The following is an 18132-nucleotide window of genomic DNA, read 5'->3' on the forward strand; positions in this document are numbered from 1 at the left end:
CTATTTTGTATGGGGTTCATGAAGGCAGTGTTAATGTTTATGAAACACCATCTGTTGGAATGACAAATGTAGTACATATGTCTATTATATTTATCATTTGGTATGGGATTTGTAAGAGCATTGTTAATGTTTGTGATGTGCCATCTGTTGAAATAACAAATGTGCCCGATTTCTTTACTACATGTTTGTGATGCGCCAGCTGTTGGAATGAAAAATGCATTGCATATGTCTCTTATATGCCATTTGGAATGGGATTAATGAAAGCAGTGTTAATGTCTGTGAAGCAGCACCTGTTGGTATGACAAATGTAATGCACATGTCTGTTATATGCCATTTGGATTGGGAATCGTAAAGGCAATGTTAATGTTTTTGGGGCACCATCTGTTGGAATGAGAAGTGTGTTAGATTTCATTTTTACACGTTTGAGATGCGCCGTCTGTTGAAAGGACACATGCAATGCATTTTATCACTACATGCACTACAAAGAGATTCAAACAGATGGTGCACTGAAACGTGAGCACCGAGGTCTACGCCTATAACTTAGATTTCAACGTGTCTTGGACGGGTAGCGCAGATAGTCATCAATAATATTTTAGCAGGTTTCTCCTTTTGTGCTGAGTGGGGTGTCGGCTGCCCCCCTAACCCTTTACTCTCTCCCTCTTTCTTATTCATTTGTGTGTATATTATCGAGACAAACAGAATCGGCATCTCCACCTCCATGATGTTTTAAGGAGGGTGTAGGGTGTTTAAGGAGAAAGTGACACACAGGCAGGCAGTATGGTGCAGTAGGTAAGGGTGGGTTGTGGGTTCAAATCCTGACACCGTGTGACCCTGAGCGAGTCACTTCACTCACCTGTGCTCCAATTAGGAAAGCAAAAGAAACGTAACCAACCGTATCCCAAAGGCTTTAAGTCGCCATACCCGTGTGGTTTAAGTGGCTGATATTTCATTTAAAAAAGTGGTAGAGAAGCAGCGTTAAGTACGTCTGCAGCATTTTCGCGTACACGAAATAATAAAGCACGGTGTATTTGTGCCAATTTTCAGTTACCGACAGGTTTGCTGCAAGTTCTGAACGCACTCAGGGAATGGCACTCGTTTGTGACCCCAGATCCAAGAAAAAGTCCGTTTTTGAGGCAGTCAAGCTGAACAAAGAAAAGTGCGTTCACGTTACATATAAAGGTGCCACCATCTTATCTTTCACATCGCTTAAGGCTAAAACAACATGGCAGGGTTCCCAAGATTTAAAACACAGTATGTATGCAGGCCTCTCATTTTCAAAGACGTTTCGTGAAGACCCTCCTCCCCGGGGGGACCTCGTCCACACCGCCTTAATAGAGGTGAATTTTATGCTCAATTGCCTTGCGACAAATGGGACAGTCACTCAGGCGGTCCCCACACGGCTGGCAGGTGCTGTGGCCGCACATGAACACCGTATTCTTGACGTGATCCAGGCAGACTGGGCACAGCGCCTTCTCCTTCATGTCCTCCAGCTGCTGCTGCAGTTTCTCCACGTCCGCATTTGCGTTTGTATCGCCGCCGTCTCTTGGCTGCGTGCCGGTAGCAGTTGGACTTCTTCCTCCTTCTCCTCCTCCTCGTTTTTGAGGATCTTTGGCGCACAAGGTCACGTTGTCCCTGCCAGGACCCATACAGGGGTAGTTGGTGCCACCACCATGCCCGCCAGCCCCCTTCGACTTGGCTTTGACTTGACCTTCGCTGGCCCCTCCGGCTCCCAGTGCCCCCATGCCTCCGTTCTCGGTCCCGGTGCCATTCTCCTTTTCTGCGACAGGAGCGACTCTCTCTTCTTTGTTGAAATGCAAGATGTCCGGGTGAAGCTGGGCACAGATTCGACATTTCAGTTTGTCTTCGCAGTTCTTGCTAAGGTGCCCCTGTCTGAGACACTTGAAGCACAAGCCTTTCGACTTCAAAAACTCGATCCTGACCTTGTTGGTCAGTTCCTTGATCCTCCTGCATTCTGCCAGAGCGTGCCCACCGCTACAAAATGCACAAGGCTTCTTGAACGAGCAAACGGCCGCCTTGGACTTCTTGACGGCCCCGTCTTGGGTGGTCTCCTTTTCGGGGGCCGTGGCGAGACGGCTTTCCCCCTGGGTGCCTCTGCGAAGGGGCTTATCTTCCGGGGTCTTGTCTTTGCTCTCTGGAGATGGGAGACCCCCGGAGTCCTTCCCAAACGCGGGGTGCACGTCCTTCTCAGCCTGACGATTTAGGAACTCCACCAGGTCGGGAAACGTTGCCCGTCGCCCACGTCCCCCGTCTTCGATCCTGAAGGCCGTCCGCTGCCAACTCTGCCGAAGCTTGTGGGGAAGCTTTGAGACAAAGGCTCTCATGCTTGCCACGAAGTTCATTTCTTCCATGCAGTTCACTTGACTCATGGCGTTTCTGCACGTGAGGAGAAAGAACAAGTAGGAGTGCAATGCTTCGGTGTCGTCCTCCATGATCGGTGGCCACTCCATCGCCTTGTCCAGAAACGCCTTCGATATCATGTACTTGTGCCCATAAAATTTATAGAGCTTGTTTCGGGCTTCTCTGTAGCCCGTATCTGACGCCTTGTGCAAGAAGCTCCGGACAATGACGTGTGGCGTCCCGCTGGTAAACTGGTGCAGGTAGAAGTATTTGTCTTCATCGCTTTCACACCGACTGTCCACCAAATGGTCAAAAGAGCTAAAGAACAGCAAGAAGTCCAGAGGATCGCCGTCAAACACTGGGACGTGCAGGGGTGGCAGGGACATCACCCTCTGTGGTTTAGTCGAGCGCTCCGCCATTGTGCTCCGCTGACCTGACATCTCCGGCCCCTCCGAGTCGTCTGAAGCTCTCATTGGACCCGAGCGGACCCCCTTGTCATTCTCCTCCCTGCTCCCTCTACACTCGCACGTCTTGGCCATGTAGTAACTGTTCATTCCGTCCGCCTCCACATCGAGGCCTTTCCATTTTGCACTGGACTCTTTCTGGGCTTTCTGCTGACCAGCCGACCGGACCCCGTGGACCTCAAGAGCTGGCGTCCATTTCAAAGCCGCTGCCCGTTCCTCGGCTTTCCTCCTGCATGTTGGGGACTTTGTGTGTGGGGACGGGCGGGTGGAGTGTCGCGATGTCACCAAGTCGGCGTTACTTTCAGGTGACCCCCCAAACGCTGTGACGTCTGTGGTCTTCCTGACCAGCACCCGGGAAGCTCGGTCGTCTGGTTGAACGTCATCTCCTCTCATCAGACCCCTGAATTTGTCCCCAAGCGGTCCCATCGCTGTGCCCGTCGACACTTTGCCCTCTTTTTTGATCCGTCGCTGCTGCACCCTCTGAAGCCAACTCATCGTAGCTCCAAGGAACTCGTTGCACATCTTTACATTCGACGAGAACTCTTTGCGGTGCTTCCTCTTCTCCTCCTCCTTGGTCAGCAACAGTAAGATCTCCTTATTCAGGCTTTCATAGTCCTGCTGGAGTTTATGAAACTTCGTGTCAATCAGGCTGCTTATTTTATTGCCGTTCACTTCATTCCCTTTGAGCCTTTCGATTTCCTTCACAACGTCGTGAAGCTGGTCGCACTTCTGTCCAGCCGCGTCTTGAAGCTCGAGCAACAGCAGCGGGCGGCTTTCTGTTGGGCCCGGCATGACGTAACGAAGCTCAATTCTCATTGTGGCACCCTGGGACGTTCCACTCCAAATCGTAACCTGTTTAAGACACAAACGGAATTTGACAATAAAAAGCTCAGAACTTATTGAAGTTTAAACCCAAAATGTGCCTCTTTAGGTGCACACAAAACTGAGAAAAATACAATAAGAGACAAACGGGATAAATGTGACACAGTGTGATGGTCACCTGGCATGGTTTAGCGTAAGGACCCCTACCCGGCTGGGAGGCCATCTTAACGGAGGCACAGCTGGAGGCCAGTTGTACAAACCGTTACCTCCCCTGACACAAGAGGACTACGATGCCTGCATGGATACCCGCTGGGCAGGCTGGGAAGTGTAGTCCAGTACCACAGCCCTGCAGTGCTCCATTGGTGCCACCAGGGGCGGCCGCAGGGGCAAATCGTCCCCCCTTAAAGGAAGTACTGCTGCTGGGTACGACATAAAATAAGCTGCCCAACCTCATTTAGGTCAGCCAGCATTGGGCAGAGGTGGACACAGCATGCCTGGAAGAGTAAAAAAAAAAGAGGAAGAAAGGAGAAGAGTCAGAGAATGTGAGAGCAATTGTGTGATATTCGTACGTCATCTGTGAGGAATTTATGATGTGGCGAGTGGCTGGAGGTGGCACCCAGCCGGGATGCCCAGAAGGACCGGAGGAGGGTTTACACCTCCTCCAGACCACGAAGGGGCATCCGCCCTGGTGGCTTTGGGGACCACGGGAACCCTATAGGGGCTCGTGGTCACCGCCAGGGGGGCACCCCAGTGCTTGAGGAGCCCTGGCAAGTGCTGGGGGGAAGAAGACCAGGGACACCCGGAGTGGTACTTCCGCCACACTTGGGAGGCACCTGGAGCTCGTCCGGGTGAGCATTAAAGGGGCTGCTTCCCTCCATTCGATGGCTGGAGTCGGGAGTGCAAAGGATGAAGTCAAGGAGGGGAGGAAGAGAAGAGAGGCACTGTGAGGCCTGGACTTTGGGGGAGTACTGGGGTTGTGTGTGCTTCACCTTATTGTACTGTACACGGTGTAAAAAAACGTGTGTGGCGATTCAAACGACGTCTGCCTGTCTGTGTCCAGGCCAGTCTCCATAATGAACAGCAACATTTATTTCTGTAGCACATTTTCATACAAATGATGAGCTCAAAGTGCTTTACATGATGAAGAAAGAGAAAAAAGACAAAATGAATAAAAATTAAAAGAAGAGAACACTAATTAACATCGAATAAAAGTAAGGTCTGATGAAAAAAAAACTCCAGATGGCTGGAGAAAAAAATAAAATCTGCAGGAGGTCCACAAGACCACCCAGCCCTCTCTAGACATTCTACCTCACATAAATGACCTCAATCAGTCCTCATGGCATTCAAGGTTCACATGGAAGAACTTGATGATGATGACGGTCATGTGGACTTCTGGCCTTTAATCCATCAATGGAGGGACATCACGGTGCTTTGATCAGGTGGTGGTGGTGGCACAGATCGTCACACCACAGGAAACCGGAAAAGGAACAGAAGAGAGAGTAGGGGTGAGTACGGATTGTGGAGCCACCATGAATAGTAATGTTAACTAATTGAATACGCAGAGCATCAGGATTAAACTAAGATGAAGTTATGAGAAGGCCATGTTAAAGTAATTTGTTTTCAGCAGTGTTTTAAAGTTCTCTACTGTATCAGCCTGGTGAATTCCTATTGTCAGGCTATTCCAGATTTCAGGTGCATAACAGCAGAAGGCCATCAGCCTCACCACTTCATTTAAGTTTAGCTCTTGGACTTCTAAGGAGACACTCATTTGAGGATCTAAGGTTACGATTTGGAATATAACGTGTCAGACATTTCGATATATAAGATGGAGGAGATTATTTAAGGCTTTATAAACCATAAGCTGTATTTTAAAGTCAATTCTGAATGACACAGGTGACCAGTGTAGTGACGCTCAGACTGGTGTGATGTGCTCAGATTTTCTTTTCCAAGTTAAGATTCTAGCAGCTCCATTCTGCACTCGTTGTAACTGATTTATGTCTTTTTTGGGTGGTCCTGAGAGGAGAGCGTTACAGTAATCTAGTCGACTGAAAACAAAAGCAGGGATTAATTTTTCTCAGCATCTTTCAATGATATAAGATGTCTAACTTTTGTTATGTTTCTTAAGTGAAAAAATGCTGTCCTAGTGATCTGATGAATATGTGATTTCAAATTCAGGTTACAGTCAACAGTTACCCCTAAATTCTTTACCTCCATCTTGACTTTTAATCCTAATGCATCAAGTTTATTTCTGATAATCTCATTATATCCATTGCTGCCAATCACTAAAATGTTTGTTTTCTCTTTATTTAGTTTGAGAAAATGACTTCTCATCCATTCAGAAACACAAGTCAGACATTGGGGTCAGTGAATCAAGAGAGTCGGGGTCATCAGGTGCTATGGATAAGTACAGTTGTGTGTCGTCAGCATAGCTGTGGCAGCTCACGTTATGCAGTGAACATTAATCACTGCTTGAACCGACATTGGTGTGTTACTACAATAGCGAGGATAATCTAAATAGTAAGGTGGAGAATTTGAATACAAAGGTGAGAGCTGTTGCTGACATAGTCGCACCTGAAAAATTAAAAAATCTTCTAGCATTGTTATACCATGGAAGACCCAAAGAGTGTCTGATCTAAAGAGAACATGCCGGAAGAGCTGAGCGTAAATGGAGGAAGACTAAACTGATTGTCCACTATGAGGTAGTAACACACAGTCCGTCTTGAGAGGCGCTGTTATTTCTCTAGAATTATAAATAACAATGCTAGTAATCCCAGAGTCTTATTCTCTACGATTGATCATCTCTGCTAAACCAGGCCACTCAAGGGAATGCCTCCAAAATACTTCCAGTGAAACTTTTGAGGCTTTTGCTGTATTTTTTAATCAAAAATCATTGATATTAGAAATAATATAGTATATCTCACCAATAGTGATCCTCTTGCACCCTGGTACTCCATTATAAAGAAATTATAAATTTCACCAGGATAGATTTACCTGATTTATATAAAATAATTTCTTAACTGAGACCCTCCACCTCCATCCTTGACCCAATACCAACAAGTTTTTTCAAAGAAGTATCGGGCGTGCTAATTGATAATATTCTTAACATAATAAATTTGTCATTAAATACGGGGGTCTTCCCAGACTGTCTTAAGACTGCTGTAGTTAAACCCCTACTCAAGAAAAATAATCTGCTCTTGATAACTTTAGACCCATCTCTAACCTGCCTTTCTTAAGTAAAGTTCTGGAGAAGGCAGTCAGTATGCAGTTAAATGACCACCTCAATAAACCTGCTATTCTTGATAAATTTCAGTCGGGTTTCAGAACAAATCACAGCACAGAAACTGCACTCGTTAAAGTAGTCAATGATTTGCGGGTAAATGCAGACAGAGGCCATTTATCTGTTCTCATCCTCCTCTTAGATCTGAGTGCTGCATTTGACACCATTGATCACAATATTCTTAGAAATCGCCTTAGTCAATGGGTGGGCCTCTCTGGCAGGGTCTTAAATTGGTTTGAATCCTACCTGGCAGGTAGAAAATTCTTTGTTAGTTGTGGTAATTATACTTCAAAGACACATGATATTCTATATGGTGGTCCACAAGGCTCTATCTATCCTGGGTCCGCTGCTCTTTTCGATTTACATGCTTCCATTAGGTCCGATTATCTCGAGGCCTAACGTGAGCGACCATAGCTATGCTGATGACACACAACTGTACTTATCAATAGTGCCTGATGACCCTGACACTCTTGATTCACTGACCCCAATGTCTTACTTGTGTTTCTGAATGGATGAGTAGTCATTTTCTCAAACTAAATAAAGAGAAAACAGACATTTTAGTGATTGGCAATAATGGATATAATGAGGTTATTAGAAATAAACTTGATGCATTAGGATTAAAAGTCAAGACGGAGGTAAAGAATTGAGGGGTAACTATTGACTTTGACCTGAATTTGAAATCGCATATTAATCAGATTACTAGGACAGTATTTTTTCACTTAAGAAATATAACAAAAGTTAGACCTCATATCATTTAAAGATGCTGAGAAATTAATCCACGCTTTTGTTTTCATTCGGCTAGATTACTGTAACGCTCTCCTCTCAGGACCACCCAAAAATTACTGTAACGCTCTCCTCTCAGGACCACCCAAAAAAGACATCAATCAATTACACCGAGTGCAGAATGGAGCTGCTAGAATCTTAACTTGGAAAAGAAAATCGGAGCTCATCACCCCAGTCTTAGCGTCACTACACTGGTTACCTGTGCCGTTTAGAATTGACTTTAAAATACTGCTGATGGTTTATAAAGCCTTCAGTCATCTCACTCCATCCTATATCTCACAATGCCTGTCACTTTACACTTCAAATCGTAACCTTAGATCTTCAAATGAGGGTCTGCTTAGAATTCCAAGAGCTAAACTTAAAAGAAGTGGTGAGGCGGGCAGGCGGCCTTCTTCTGTTAGGCACCTCAAGTCGGGAATACGAGTTTACTGATAGAAATTCACCAGGCTGATATGGTGGAGTACTTTAACAAACTGCTATAAACACATTACTGTAACATGGCTTTCTCATATCTTCATCTTAGTTTAATCCTGATGCTCTGCATATTCAATTAATTATCATTACTATTCATGGTGGCTCCACAATCCGTACTTACCCGTACTCTCTCTTCTGTTCCTTTTCCGGTTTCCTGTGGTGTGACGATCTGCACCACCACCACCCGATCAAAGCACCGTGATGTCCCTCCATTAATTGATTAAAGGCCAAAAGTCCACATGACTGTCATCATCAAGTTCTTCCATGAGAACCCTGAATACCATGAGGACTGATTGAGGTCATTGATGTGAGGTAGAATGTCTAGAGGGGGCTGGTTAGGTGGTCTCGCGGCCCCCTGCAGATTTTTTTTTTTCTCCAGTCATCTGGAGTTTCTTTGTTTTTTCTGTCCACCCTGGCCATTGGACCTTACTTTTTTCTATGTTAATTAGTGTTCCCTTATTTAATTTTTTATTTATTTTGTTTTTTTTTCTCTTTTTTATCATGTAAAGCAGTTTGAGTGCCATTATTTGTATGAAAATGTGCTCTAGAAATAAATGTTGTTGTTGTTGTTGTTGGAGGGTTTGGGAGCTCATTGGTGCCCCCTATAGGTCACATTAAAAAGTTTGAAACATTTACATTCATAAGAAAACCACACTTTATATAATGACCTCTTATGGTTTTACAGCAGAGCTAAAACTGTAAAGGACTGGCATCCCAACCGGGATTGAACAAGGATCCTTACTCAGCCAATAGAAGGATTGGTCGGTGGGATGAGCATTGATAAATATTGTCTCCCTCAATACACTAGGTGGCAGACTCCCTAGCTTAGGATCCCCACATAGACGCACACAGAGCATGCTGGGAGTTGTAGTCCCATGAGGTAGCCCTTTGGGTTCCATTGGTGCCACCAGGGGAGATGAAGGGATTCTCAATCCTTACTTATTGTGACTTCCTGGAAATGCTCCCATCAAGGCTGCACCCTTCCAGTGGAAGTACTCCTGGGTCTGACATCAAAGGGGGAGTTGGGAATCTGGAGGAAAGAGGACAAAGCTCAGAGGGATGAGGTTTGGAGGAGACAAAGAAGAGAGAAGAGCTGTGGTGTGGCTAGTTGATGCCTTGTTTAAAGCCTTTGTGACATATTTTGCCAGAACTCGTGTCTGTGAAGTTGTACTGTGGGTTTGGGGGGCTACAACCCTCCTGGTGGTCACAAAGTATTGAAGCATTAACCTTAGTTAATGTAAATTGGTAAAAATGTTGTAACTGTTAACCCACTCTAAATTCTACTTGTTGGCCGATTCTGTAGAAGCAGGTACAGCACAGCACAGGCATTGTCCTTTGAGATGGCAGTTAATAAAGAGCTGCACAGACCAGCAATACAGGAGAGGGCAATTCAGCAGATCCTGCTAACCTGCTCTTCCAACCTGTAATGGACGTGCCACTGTGGCATCGTGTGATGGTAAAGCATATAAAAGATGCTCTAATGAGAAGTTGGGCACATTGGCATTACACCAGAATTCTGTCCAGTGTCCCAATTATAAATAAATGTTTGGTTCTGTGAGTCGTTCTTACAATTTTCTTCCATTGTTTTGGAATTCCCTCTGGAGTCAAATTCCATGCAAGTGGTCACATTGAAGGTAAGGAGATTTATTTGTGCAAATCCAAGATAGAGGCTGAGGAGAGGGGGAGGCGGGACCTCAGAAGTAGGGAGCTGTGTGGGGTCCTCCTCACTCACGCGCCAGCCTCCAGTCGAGTTGCCCCACCTCTCGCCACGTGTTGGAGTGCTCCTGGCCTCCGCTTAGCTAGCGATACCCATTTGTTCAGCAGACGTTATTATCTACAGATTGTCAAGGAGTAACGTTTGACTCCTCATCAAGTGACTCCGTGAGAAGCCTAACTACAAAGAGGACTATTTCATTTATGTTAGGTAGAATGCCCAGAGGGGACTGGGCGGTCCCGTGGCCTCGGACCCCCTGCAGATTTTATTTTTTTCTCCAGCTGTCTGGAGTTTTTTTTCTGTTTTTTCTGTCCACCCTGGCCATCAGACCTTACTCCTTTTCTATGTTAACTAATGTCTTATTTTATTTTCTTACTGTGTCTTCTATTTTTCTATTCTTTATTATGTAAAGCACTTTGAGCTACTGTTTGTATGAAAATGTGCTATAGAAATAAATGTTGTTGTTGTTGTTGTTGTTTTTGAGAGAGAGATCACAGCTACATGTGTTTTAGAGGGCACCTGCTCATTGCCAGAGATATCAGGCCACGTGCTCTCCCATCAAGAGCTGAACGCGATCAGATACAGCGACGTTGGAGCGCACAGACTTTCTGCTTGACCAGAATGGAATTTTTTTTTTTACCTGCTCACTTCACTCGCCAACCCCCCGGCCTGCGCTACGCACCAGCCAATTCGCATCTCTGCCACTCGCATATGTGGATTTCACTTTCACCAAACATCAAATCTTTTAATTCTCACAGATACGCCTCTTCATTGGGATGGCAACACGAATTAGATGAGCCTCCGACTTAAAGTTTCAATCCAAACAATATATTCAATCTCTTTCCGCTGTTCCGTTATTTCATTTTGTTTGCGCTAATGCGATCTTTACTATAAAATTTTTGAGCCATTCGAATTTGCTCACTTCCATTATCTCTAGCCTGCTCTGCATGTGTATCGTGCCAATGTTTTTGAATTCTTTAGGATGTACTACTTTGTCATCTACTCTTTGTCTTTTATTGGTTAAATCTCTTGGCACAAAGTCTCGTCTCGCGGGATGTGAAAATGTCTCTCTGAGAAAATCACGTCTTGTCTCTCATCCCAGGATTTTTTTATTTTAATAGAGATTAGGTTTTTAAAGTTTGTCCTGTTTCGCTACTACGTGGGCAGAGCCGCAGCGGACAAGTCAAGTCAAGTCAAGTTAGGGAGCTTGCACTGGTACAGCGCGTTTCTGCACCCCCTACACGGCGAAACAACTCGGGATCCCGGTTGGCAACCCCCCAGGCAGACACGTGGTCCAGTCCTACCCCCCGGAAATGACCCTCTATCTGCCGCAGTCAGGTGTTACATGGGCGAACCCTTGGCCTGGTCCAGCCACTTGGGTCCCCAACAATGAGTCGCCCTCGGGGAAATGTGCCACATGGCCGTAGTGCCGTAACTGATGCTCCCTCACAATGCAGGTCATGTGCCTCATTCGGGACTCCACGAGCAACACAAAGTCAAACCAACGGTACCCAAGGATTTTCCAGAGAGACACACATGAAGGAGTCCAGTCTTCGTCTCAGGTCACTGGACAGCATCCATGTCTCACAACCATATAGCAAGACAGGACTCTAAAGACTTGGACCTTCGTCCTGTTGCATAGATATTGGGAGCGCCACACACTCCTTTGCAGTGACCTCATGACCCCCCATGCTCTCCCAATCCGTCTACTGACTTTATAAGTAGAGTCACCAGCATCACATAAATGTCACTGCCGATGTAAGTAAACCTCTCAATGACGAGGTCTACACTCTCTCCACAGACAGACACACTGCTGATGGCCGTGCCTAAGAGGTCATTAAAAGCCTGATCTTTGGTTTTTATCAGGACACTCGTAAGCCCAGACACTCAGACTCCTCACTTAGTCTCTCGAGACCCCAATCAGAGCCACCATGGACTCTATCAAGATCACAGCATCATCAGCAAAGTCAAGATCCGTGAATCTCTCTTCAGCAACAGATGCCCCACAGCCGCTGGACCCAACAACCCTGCCCAACTCCCAGTCCATACAAGCACTGAACAGAGTAGGAGCAGAACACACCGCTGATGAACCTCAGAATCAACTGGGAAAAATGCAGAGGTCCTCCCTTCACTCTGCTCGGCACTCACAGTACCAGTGGACAGGCTGGCCATGATATCCAGCAACCTCGAGGGGATCTCGTGAACCCTCAGGATGTCAGCTCGATCAACCGAGTCAAACACTTTATGAAAATCGACAAAGGCTGCAAAAAAACTCGTGTTTGCGCTCTTCAGGCGACTGTGTAGCACCGCCGTTATTCTTCTTCAATCCAAATCCCTAAAGCAGATTCCATTCAGACTACCGCCTTATTACATCCACTTACAACTCGTTTTGCACCCTGGCTAAAAGGACACTGCGGCCGTAGATCTTTTATTCCTTTCCTACTATTTAAATAAAAAGAAACGTAGCCTCATTGATGCCGTAATGGCGTCCTACAGCGGTGTAGCTTTTCCCTTCCTTCAACATATCCAAAGCTTTTCCTTTTCGGCAATCGTTAACATCTTCCATTGGCGCTTGGGCACGGCCCCTGAAGCAGTGGCAGGAGCAGATCATTTTGGAGCCACAATGAAGAGCTTGAGTACGCACAAAGATAAACACAAAAGAGCACAAAAGTGAACTCTTTACACAGCGAAACACGTTGATGCTGAATGAGCGAGACGAGACTTCCTGGTTAACGCAGCGGAATCGATTTTCGGCACTCCATCGCTGAGCCAGTCAGCACACAGGAACTTAACTGCGTGCTCTGATTGGTTAGCTTCTCAGCCATCCGCCAATAGCGTCCCTTGTATGAAATCAACTGGGCAAACCAACTGAGGAAGCACGTACAGGAAGTAAAAAGACCCATTGTCCGCAGAACCCGCGAAGCAGCGACAAATCTGCGTTATATATTTAGATATGCTGACATATAAAATGCGCGATAGAGTGAAGCCGAAAGTCGAAGCGCGATATAGCAAGGGATTACTGTATTCTGTTTATTAATAATAATAAATAAATAATAATTCATTATATTTATATAGGGCTTTTCTTAGTACTCAAAGCACTAACCACACAGGGAGGAACTGGGAAGCGAACCCACAATCTTCCAGTCTCTTTACTGCAAAGCAGCACTACCACAGCGCCACCTGTGTTTATGGTGGTGGAGGTGCGTTGGGCACTTCAAGGAAGAAAAAATACTTCTGGGTGCTTTTAAACCAGTGTCTGCATCTGTGTGTTGGGTTTCACTGGGCAACAGTGCCCTCAAGCATCCGTTCATTGACACAGACAAGACCCCAGTTAGAGGAGGTCTGCACCAGGGGTCTTCTTGAAATCCATACCTCTTTGATCTGCTTATGGATGTGTTGCGTGTTGGAATAAAAGTCCAATCCCCCGGTGCAGGATTTGTACTGATGACATGAGAAAGGAGGAAGTGGAGAGGAAGTTGGAAGAATGAAGAGGAAGGTAGTGGACTGATGATAAATAGGAAGAAGAAGACTGAATATCTTAGGTTTAATGGCGATTGGGATTTAGATGTAGGGAGTGCCACTGAAAAGAGAGAACTTTAAATATTGAGGATCAGTGGTAGCCCAAGATGGAGAATTGAATGCAGAGTGGAGTGGGGATGGAACAATTGGAAGAAGGTATCAGGAGTGTCATGTGATCAAAGAATTACTGCCAAGATTAAAGGTGAGACAGAGCAGCCATGATGGATGGAGCTGAGCCACAGGCAGCAAAGGGGGCACAGCAGGAGAAGAAGGTGGATGTGACAGAAATGAGAAGGTCGGAGATGGATGTGTGGAGTCAAAAGAAAGACAGAACAAGAAATAAGACAATTGGAGGGCCAACATAAGTGGGAGAGACATCACAGAAAGTCCAGGAACATAGCGGGAGGTGGTATGGACATGTGATGAGGAGAAACAATGTGGGCGGAAAAGAGGTGGAAATGAAAGTGCAGGGGGAGAGAAAGCGAGGAAGGCCAAAGTGAAGGTGGATGGATAAAAATTGAAGAAGACCTGAAAGAAAAGGACTTGACTGGTGAGGAGGTTCAAGTCCAAGCTGTATGGAGAAGGCTGATCAAGCATATCAACCCCACATAGAAGTGGAGAAAGAAGAAGAAGAAGAAGACGGGGGAGGAGGAGGAATATCTGAGGTTTAATGGTAATTGGGATTCAGATGTTAGGATTCCGGGGGAACCATTGAAAAGAGAGAAATTTAGATATCGAGGGTCAGTGGTAGCGGCGGCACGGTGGCGCAGTGGGTAGCACTGCTGCCTCGCAGTTATGAGATCTGGGTTCGCTTCCCGGGTCCTCCCTGCATGGAGTTTGCATGTTCTCCCCGTGTCTGCGCGGGTTTCTTGCCACAGTCCAAAGACATGCAGGTTAGATGAATTGGCAATCCTAAATTGTCCCTAGTGTGTGCATGGTGTGTGTGTGCCCTGCGGTGAGCTGGCGCCCTGCTCAGGGTTTGTTTCCTGCCTTGCACCCTGTGTTGGCTGGGATTGGCTCTAGCAGACCCCCGTGACCCAGGGCCCCGTGGGTTGGATAATGGATGGATCAGTGGTAGCCCAAGATGGAGAATTAGATGCAGAGTAGAGTAGGGATGTAACAATTGGAAGAAGGTATCAGGAGTGTCATGTGATCAAAGAATTAAGGCCAAGATCTTTTAAGGTAAGACAGAGCAGCCATGATGGATGGAGCCGAGCCATGGGCAGTAAAGGGGGCACAGCAGGAGATGGATGTGTGGAGTCACAAAAAAGGGTAAAATAAGAAATGAGACAATCGGTGGGACAACAGAAGTGGGAGAGAAATCTAAGAAAGTCCAGGAACATAGGGTGAAATGGTATGGACATGTGATGAGGAGAAACAAGGAATCAATGAAGATGTGGGCAAAAAAGTGGTGAGAATGGAAGTGCAGGGGAAGAGAATGCGAGGAAGGCCAAAGTGAAGGTGGATGGATGAGGTAAAAGAGGATCAGAAGAAAAAAAATGGCTTGACTGGCAAGGAGGTGGAGGACTGAGCTGTATGGAGATGGTCGATCAAGCCCATCAACCCCATATAGAAGAGGTAGAAGAAGAGCTAAACTTTTAAAATTTTTGGATGTTAGCCTGTCGCATCATCACGTTAATTCCTATGCTCTCCCAAGTTTGACTCGGTTCGACTCATCTACATACAGGAAGCTAAAGCAAGCAGGTAGGCAAACATGGCACTGTACCTTATCAGCACGGAGCGCTTCTGTCTTTCTGTCCTTTCTTCTTTTCTCCTTCTGGAGAGGATCGTTTGCTTTCTTTGTGTTGCGAGCAGGGAGTTCACCGACCAAAGTGTAGTTGGGTTTCCTCCATTTAGTCTCCAAATGTCAAGATATTTAGCAGTTAAGAGTATCAAGTGTGGCAATGAGCTCCAAAAAATAACTCCAGAATTCCAGTCCAAGTCAGTTTGTTTTCAATCTTCAAAAAGCTGAGAGACAAAGTGAAGAGAAAAATGCCCTACGTAAATAAAGAGTCAAGTGCCAGTTCTGAAGGCCGATGTCTCCCATACCTTGTGCTCTTATGATGTTAGATTTTATGTTAAGCTGCAAATAGAAAGCCACCAGGCCTCCTGCCCTGCCATCTCAAAAAAAGCCTGAGTCACTGAGAATAACAAGATAACAGCCGGGACAGTCCATCGACAGGGCTCTTCATAGGGGGAGAAGGTGGAGACCTCCATATATACTCAGAGAGTCCACTTTATTAGGGACACCTGCTCATGAAGGCTAATGGCCTACTCCATCAAGGAGCCTATCGTGTCGCTACATACGTACATGCATACATAAACAGATGAGTGCGTCTGTGCTGCTTCTGTCATATTGTCACTGCTCTGAAGGCATTCATGCAAGTAGAATGTCATTGGGCTGAGGACTTCTGACCAGAAAGTTCAACTAAATGCCCATAACTACTGTAAATACTGAAACACACATATAGCGCCTTCACAAAGTTTTCAGTTTTTGTGGCATTTTGTTGTGTTGCAGCCTTGTGCCAAAATCATTTCAACTCATTTTGTTCCCCAACATCAAGCAACACTCAATAACCCAGAATGACAAAGCGAAAACAGGACTTTAAATGCCGAAATGTCTCCTTGACGTGAGCACTCCGGGCCTTTGCTGTGACACTTGAAATGTGTCCCGTTCTGTGGATCATCAAGGGCAGACAGCACTGGGGGTCCACCTGTGGTCAATTCAGCCGTTTGGACACGACTAGTAAAGGCACACACACCTGTCTATGGAAGGGCCACAGGTGACAATGCCCAGGCCTTGAGGTTTGAGGCCACAGGTGACAATGCCCAAGCCTTGAGGTCCAAGGGAATGACCTGCAGAGCTTAGAGAGGAGGCGATTGCATCGAGGCTCAGATCTGGGGAAGGCAGCAGTGTTGAAGGTTCCAAAGTGTAAAGTGGCCTCAGGGCTGTCTTAACAGCATTACAGACCCCCGGGCAGAGCAGTGCACTGGGACCCCTACCTACATGGCCACTCAGCAAGTCACAACATACAAAGATTAGCATGGGGCCCCTATGCTCGTGGGGCCCCCGGGCAACTGCCCAGCCTGCCCATGCGTTAAGACGGCCCTGAGTGGCCTCCATCATTCTGTAATGGAAGACGCATGCAACAACCAATAGTCTTTCTGGAGCTGGTCAACTGGCAATTGGGGTCTTATGTTACAGCTGGGACCCCAAGGTTGGAGGTCAGATTGTACAGTTTAGATGTTTCAGGCGTTTCCATCCACTTGTGGTGAATTCTTTCAAACTCACATTCTAACCCCTGCACAGGTTTTACACAAACAAGTTATAAATTTGACACATCGTGTAAGACGTCTACTATGTGTGGGTCAAAGACCTCAGAGTATTTCACGTTTTCTTGACCATATATAATACAATACAATACAATTTATTTTTATATAGTAGCCCAAAATCACACAAGAAGTGCCGTAATGGGCTTTAACAGGCCTTGCCTCTTGACAGCCCCCCAGCCTTGACTCTCTAAGAAGACAAGGAAAAACTCCCAAAAAAAACCCTTGTAGAGAAAAAATGGAAGAAACCTCAGGAAAGGCAATTCACAGAGAGACCCCTTTACAGGTAGGGTGGGCATTCAGTGGGAGTCAAAAAGAAGGGGGTCAATACAATACAATACAATACAATACACAGAACAGAACAAATCCTTAATACGGCATAATAATAAAAATTTTAGAAGTACGGAGCAGAATTTAACAGTAGATGATATCCCATAATATGATTTGGATTTGTTTAGAGTCCTGGAGACCTCAGCCATCAAGCTGCCTCCCCCATTTGGCCATCCCACAGCTGAGTCAGCCTTGGGCGAGCCAATCTGATGAAAGGACCCCTCTACCCGATGATTCCTGCAATCCTCCATCAGGGATGACTTTATCTTAGGCAGGCAAAACAACTTTGGCAGGTAAGCAGTGGGCACCAAGTGCCACATTTAAGTACGGAGAACAGAAACAGAATAGGTGAGGAGGGTGAGTAACAAATTCTAACTATCATGTGACTTCCGTTTTAGTGCTAATGACTACCAACAGAGATGCAGTCTGCACAGTTAATCAGCAGCTCTAGTCAGGGTGTGCTAAACTGAAGTTGTGAGGATTTGAAAGCTGAGACTGAAGGGGCATCTCTTATATTATTAGGCAGAACAGTCCACAGTTTAGGGGGGTCATGTGACTAAAAGCTCGACCTCCCACTGTTATTTTATTAATCCTTGGAATCCTAAGAAGACCGACATCTTGAGATCTTAATGTGCGCTCAGGTTTGTAAGTCATGACAAGTTCAGACTAGTAAGCCAGACCTCGGCCATTTAATGCTTTATATGTCAAAAGGAGGATTTTGAAATCTGCCCTAAACTTAACCGGTGCCAGTGTAAGGATTTAAGAACTGGAGTGATGTGTTCGTATTTTCTTGTTCTTGTAATAATTCTTGCAGCAGCATTTTGGATTAACTGGAGGCTGTATAAAGAACAACCAGATCACAATTCCAGTGGGTCACAAGTTTCCATCCACTTTGTTAATAGTTGGTGGCATTGCCATTAAATTGTTTAACTTGAGCCAAACATTTTGGTTGCCCACCACAGGCTTCTTGCACATGTTTTGTCCCACTCCTCCAGACAGGACTGGTTGTAAATGGGATAGGTCAGTAGGCCTCCTCTGCTCACGCACGCCATTTTGCCCCA

At 45.9% G+C, this 18132-nt stretch overlaps 1 protein-coding gene across 1 annotated transcript; it reads right to left on the bottom strand.

Annotated features, from left to right (window-relative positions):
- Nucleotides 1–1328: 1328 nt before the first annotated feature.
- LOC120516100 lies at nucleotides 1329–15463 on the bottom strand. The gene is made up of 2 exons (XM_039737562.1): nucleotides 15138–15463; nucleotides 1329–3674 (listed from the first exon to the last, which is right to left on the bottom strand). Exon 2 carries the CDS (start codon nucleotides 3636–3638, stop codon nucleotides 1329–1331), a length of 2310 nt encoding a protein of 769 aa, XP_039593496.1. The 5' UTR covers nucleotides 3639–3674; nucleotides 15138–15463.
- Nucleotides 15464–18132: the final 2669 nt, after the last annotated feature.

Source organism: Polypterus senegalus, chromosome 15 (genome assembly GCF_016835505.1).
Source record: "Polypterus senegalus isolate Bchr_013 chromosome 15, ASM1683550v1, whole genome shotgun sequence".
NCBI lineage: Eukaryota > Metazoa > Chordata > Cladistia > Polypteriformes > Polypteridae > Polypterus > Polypterus senegalus.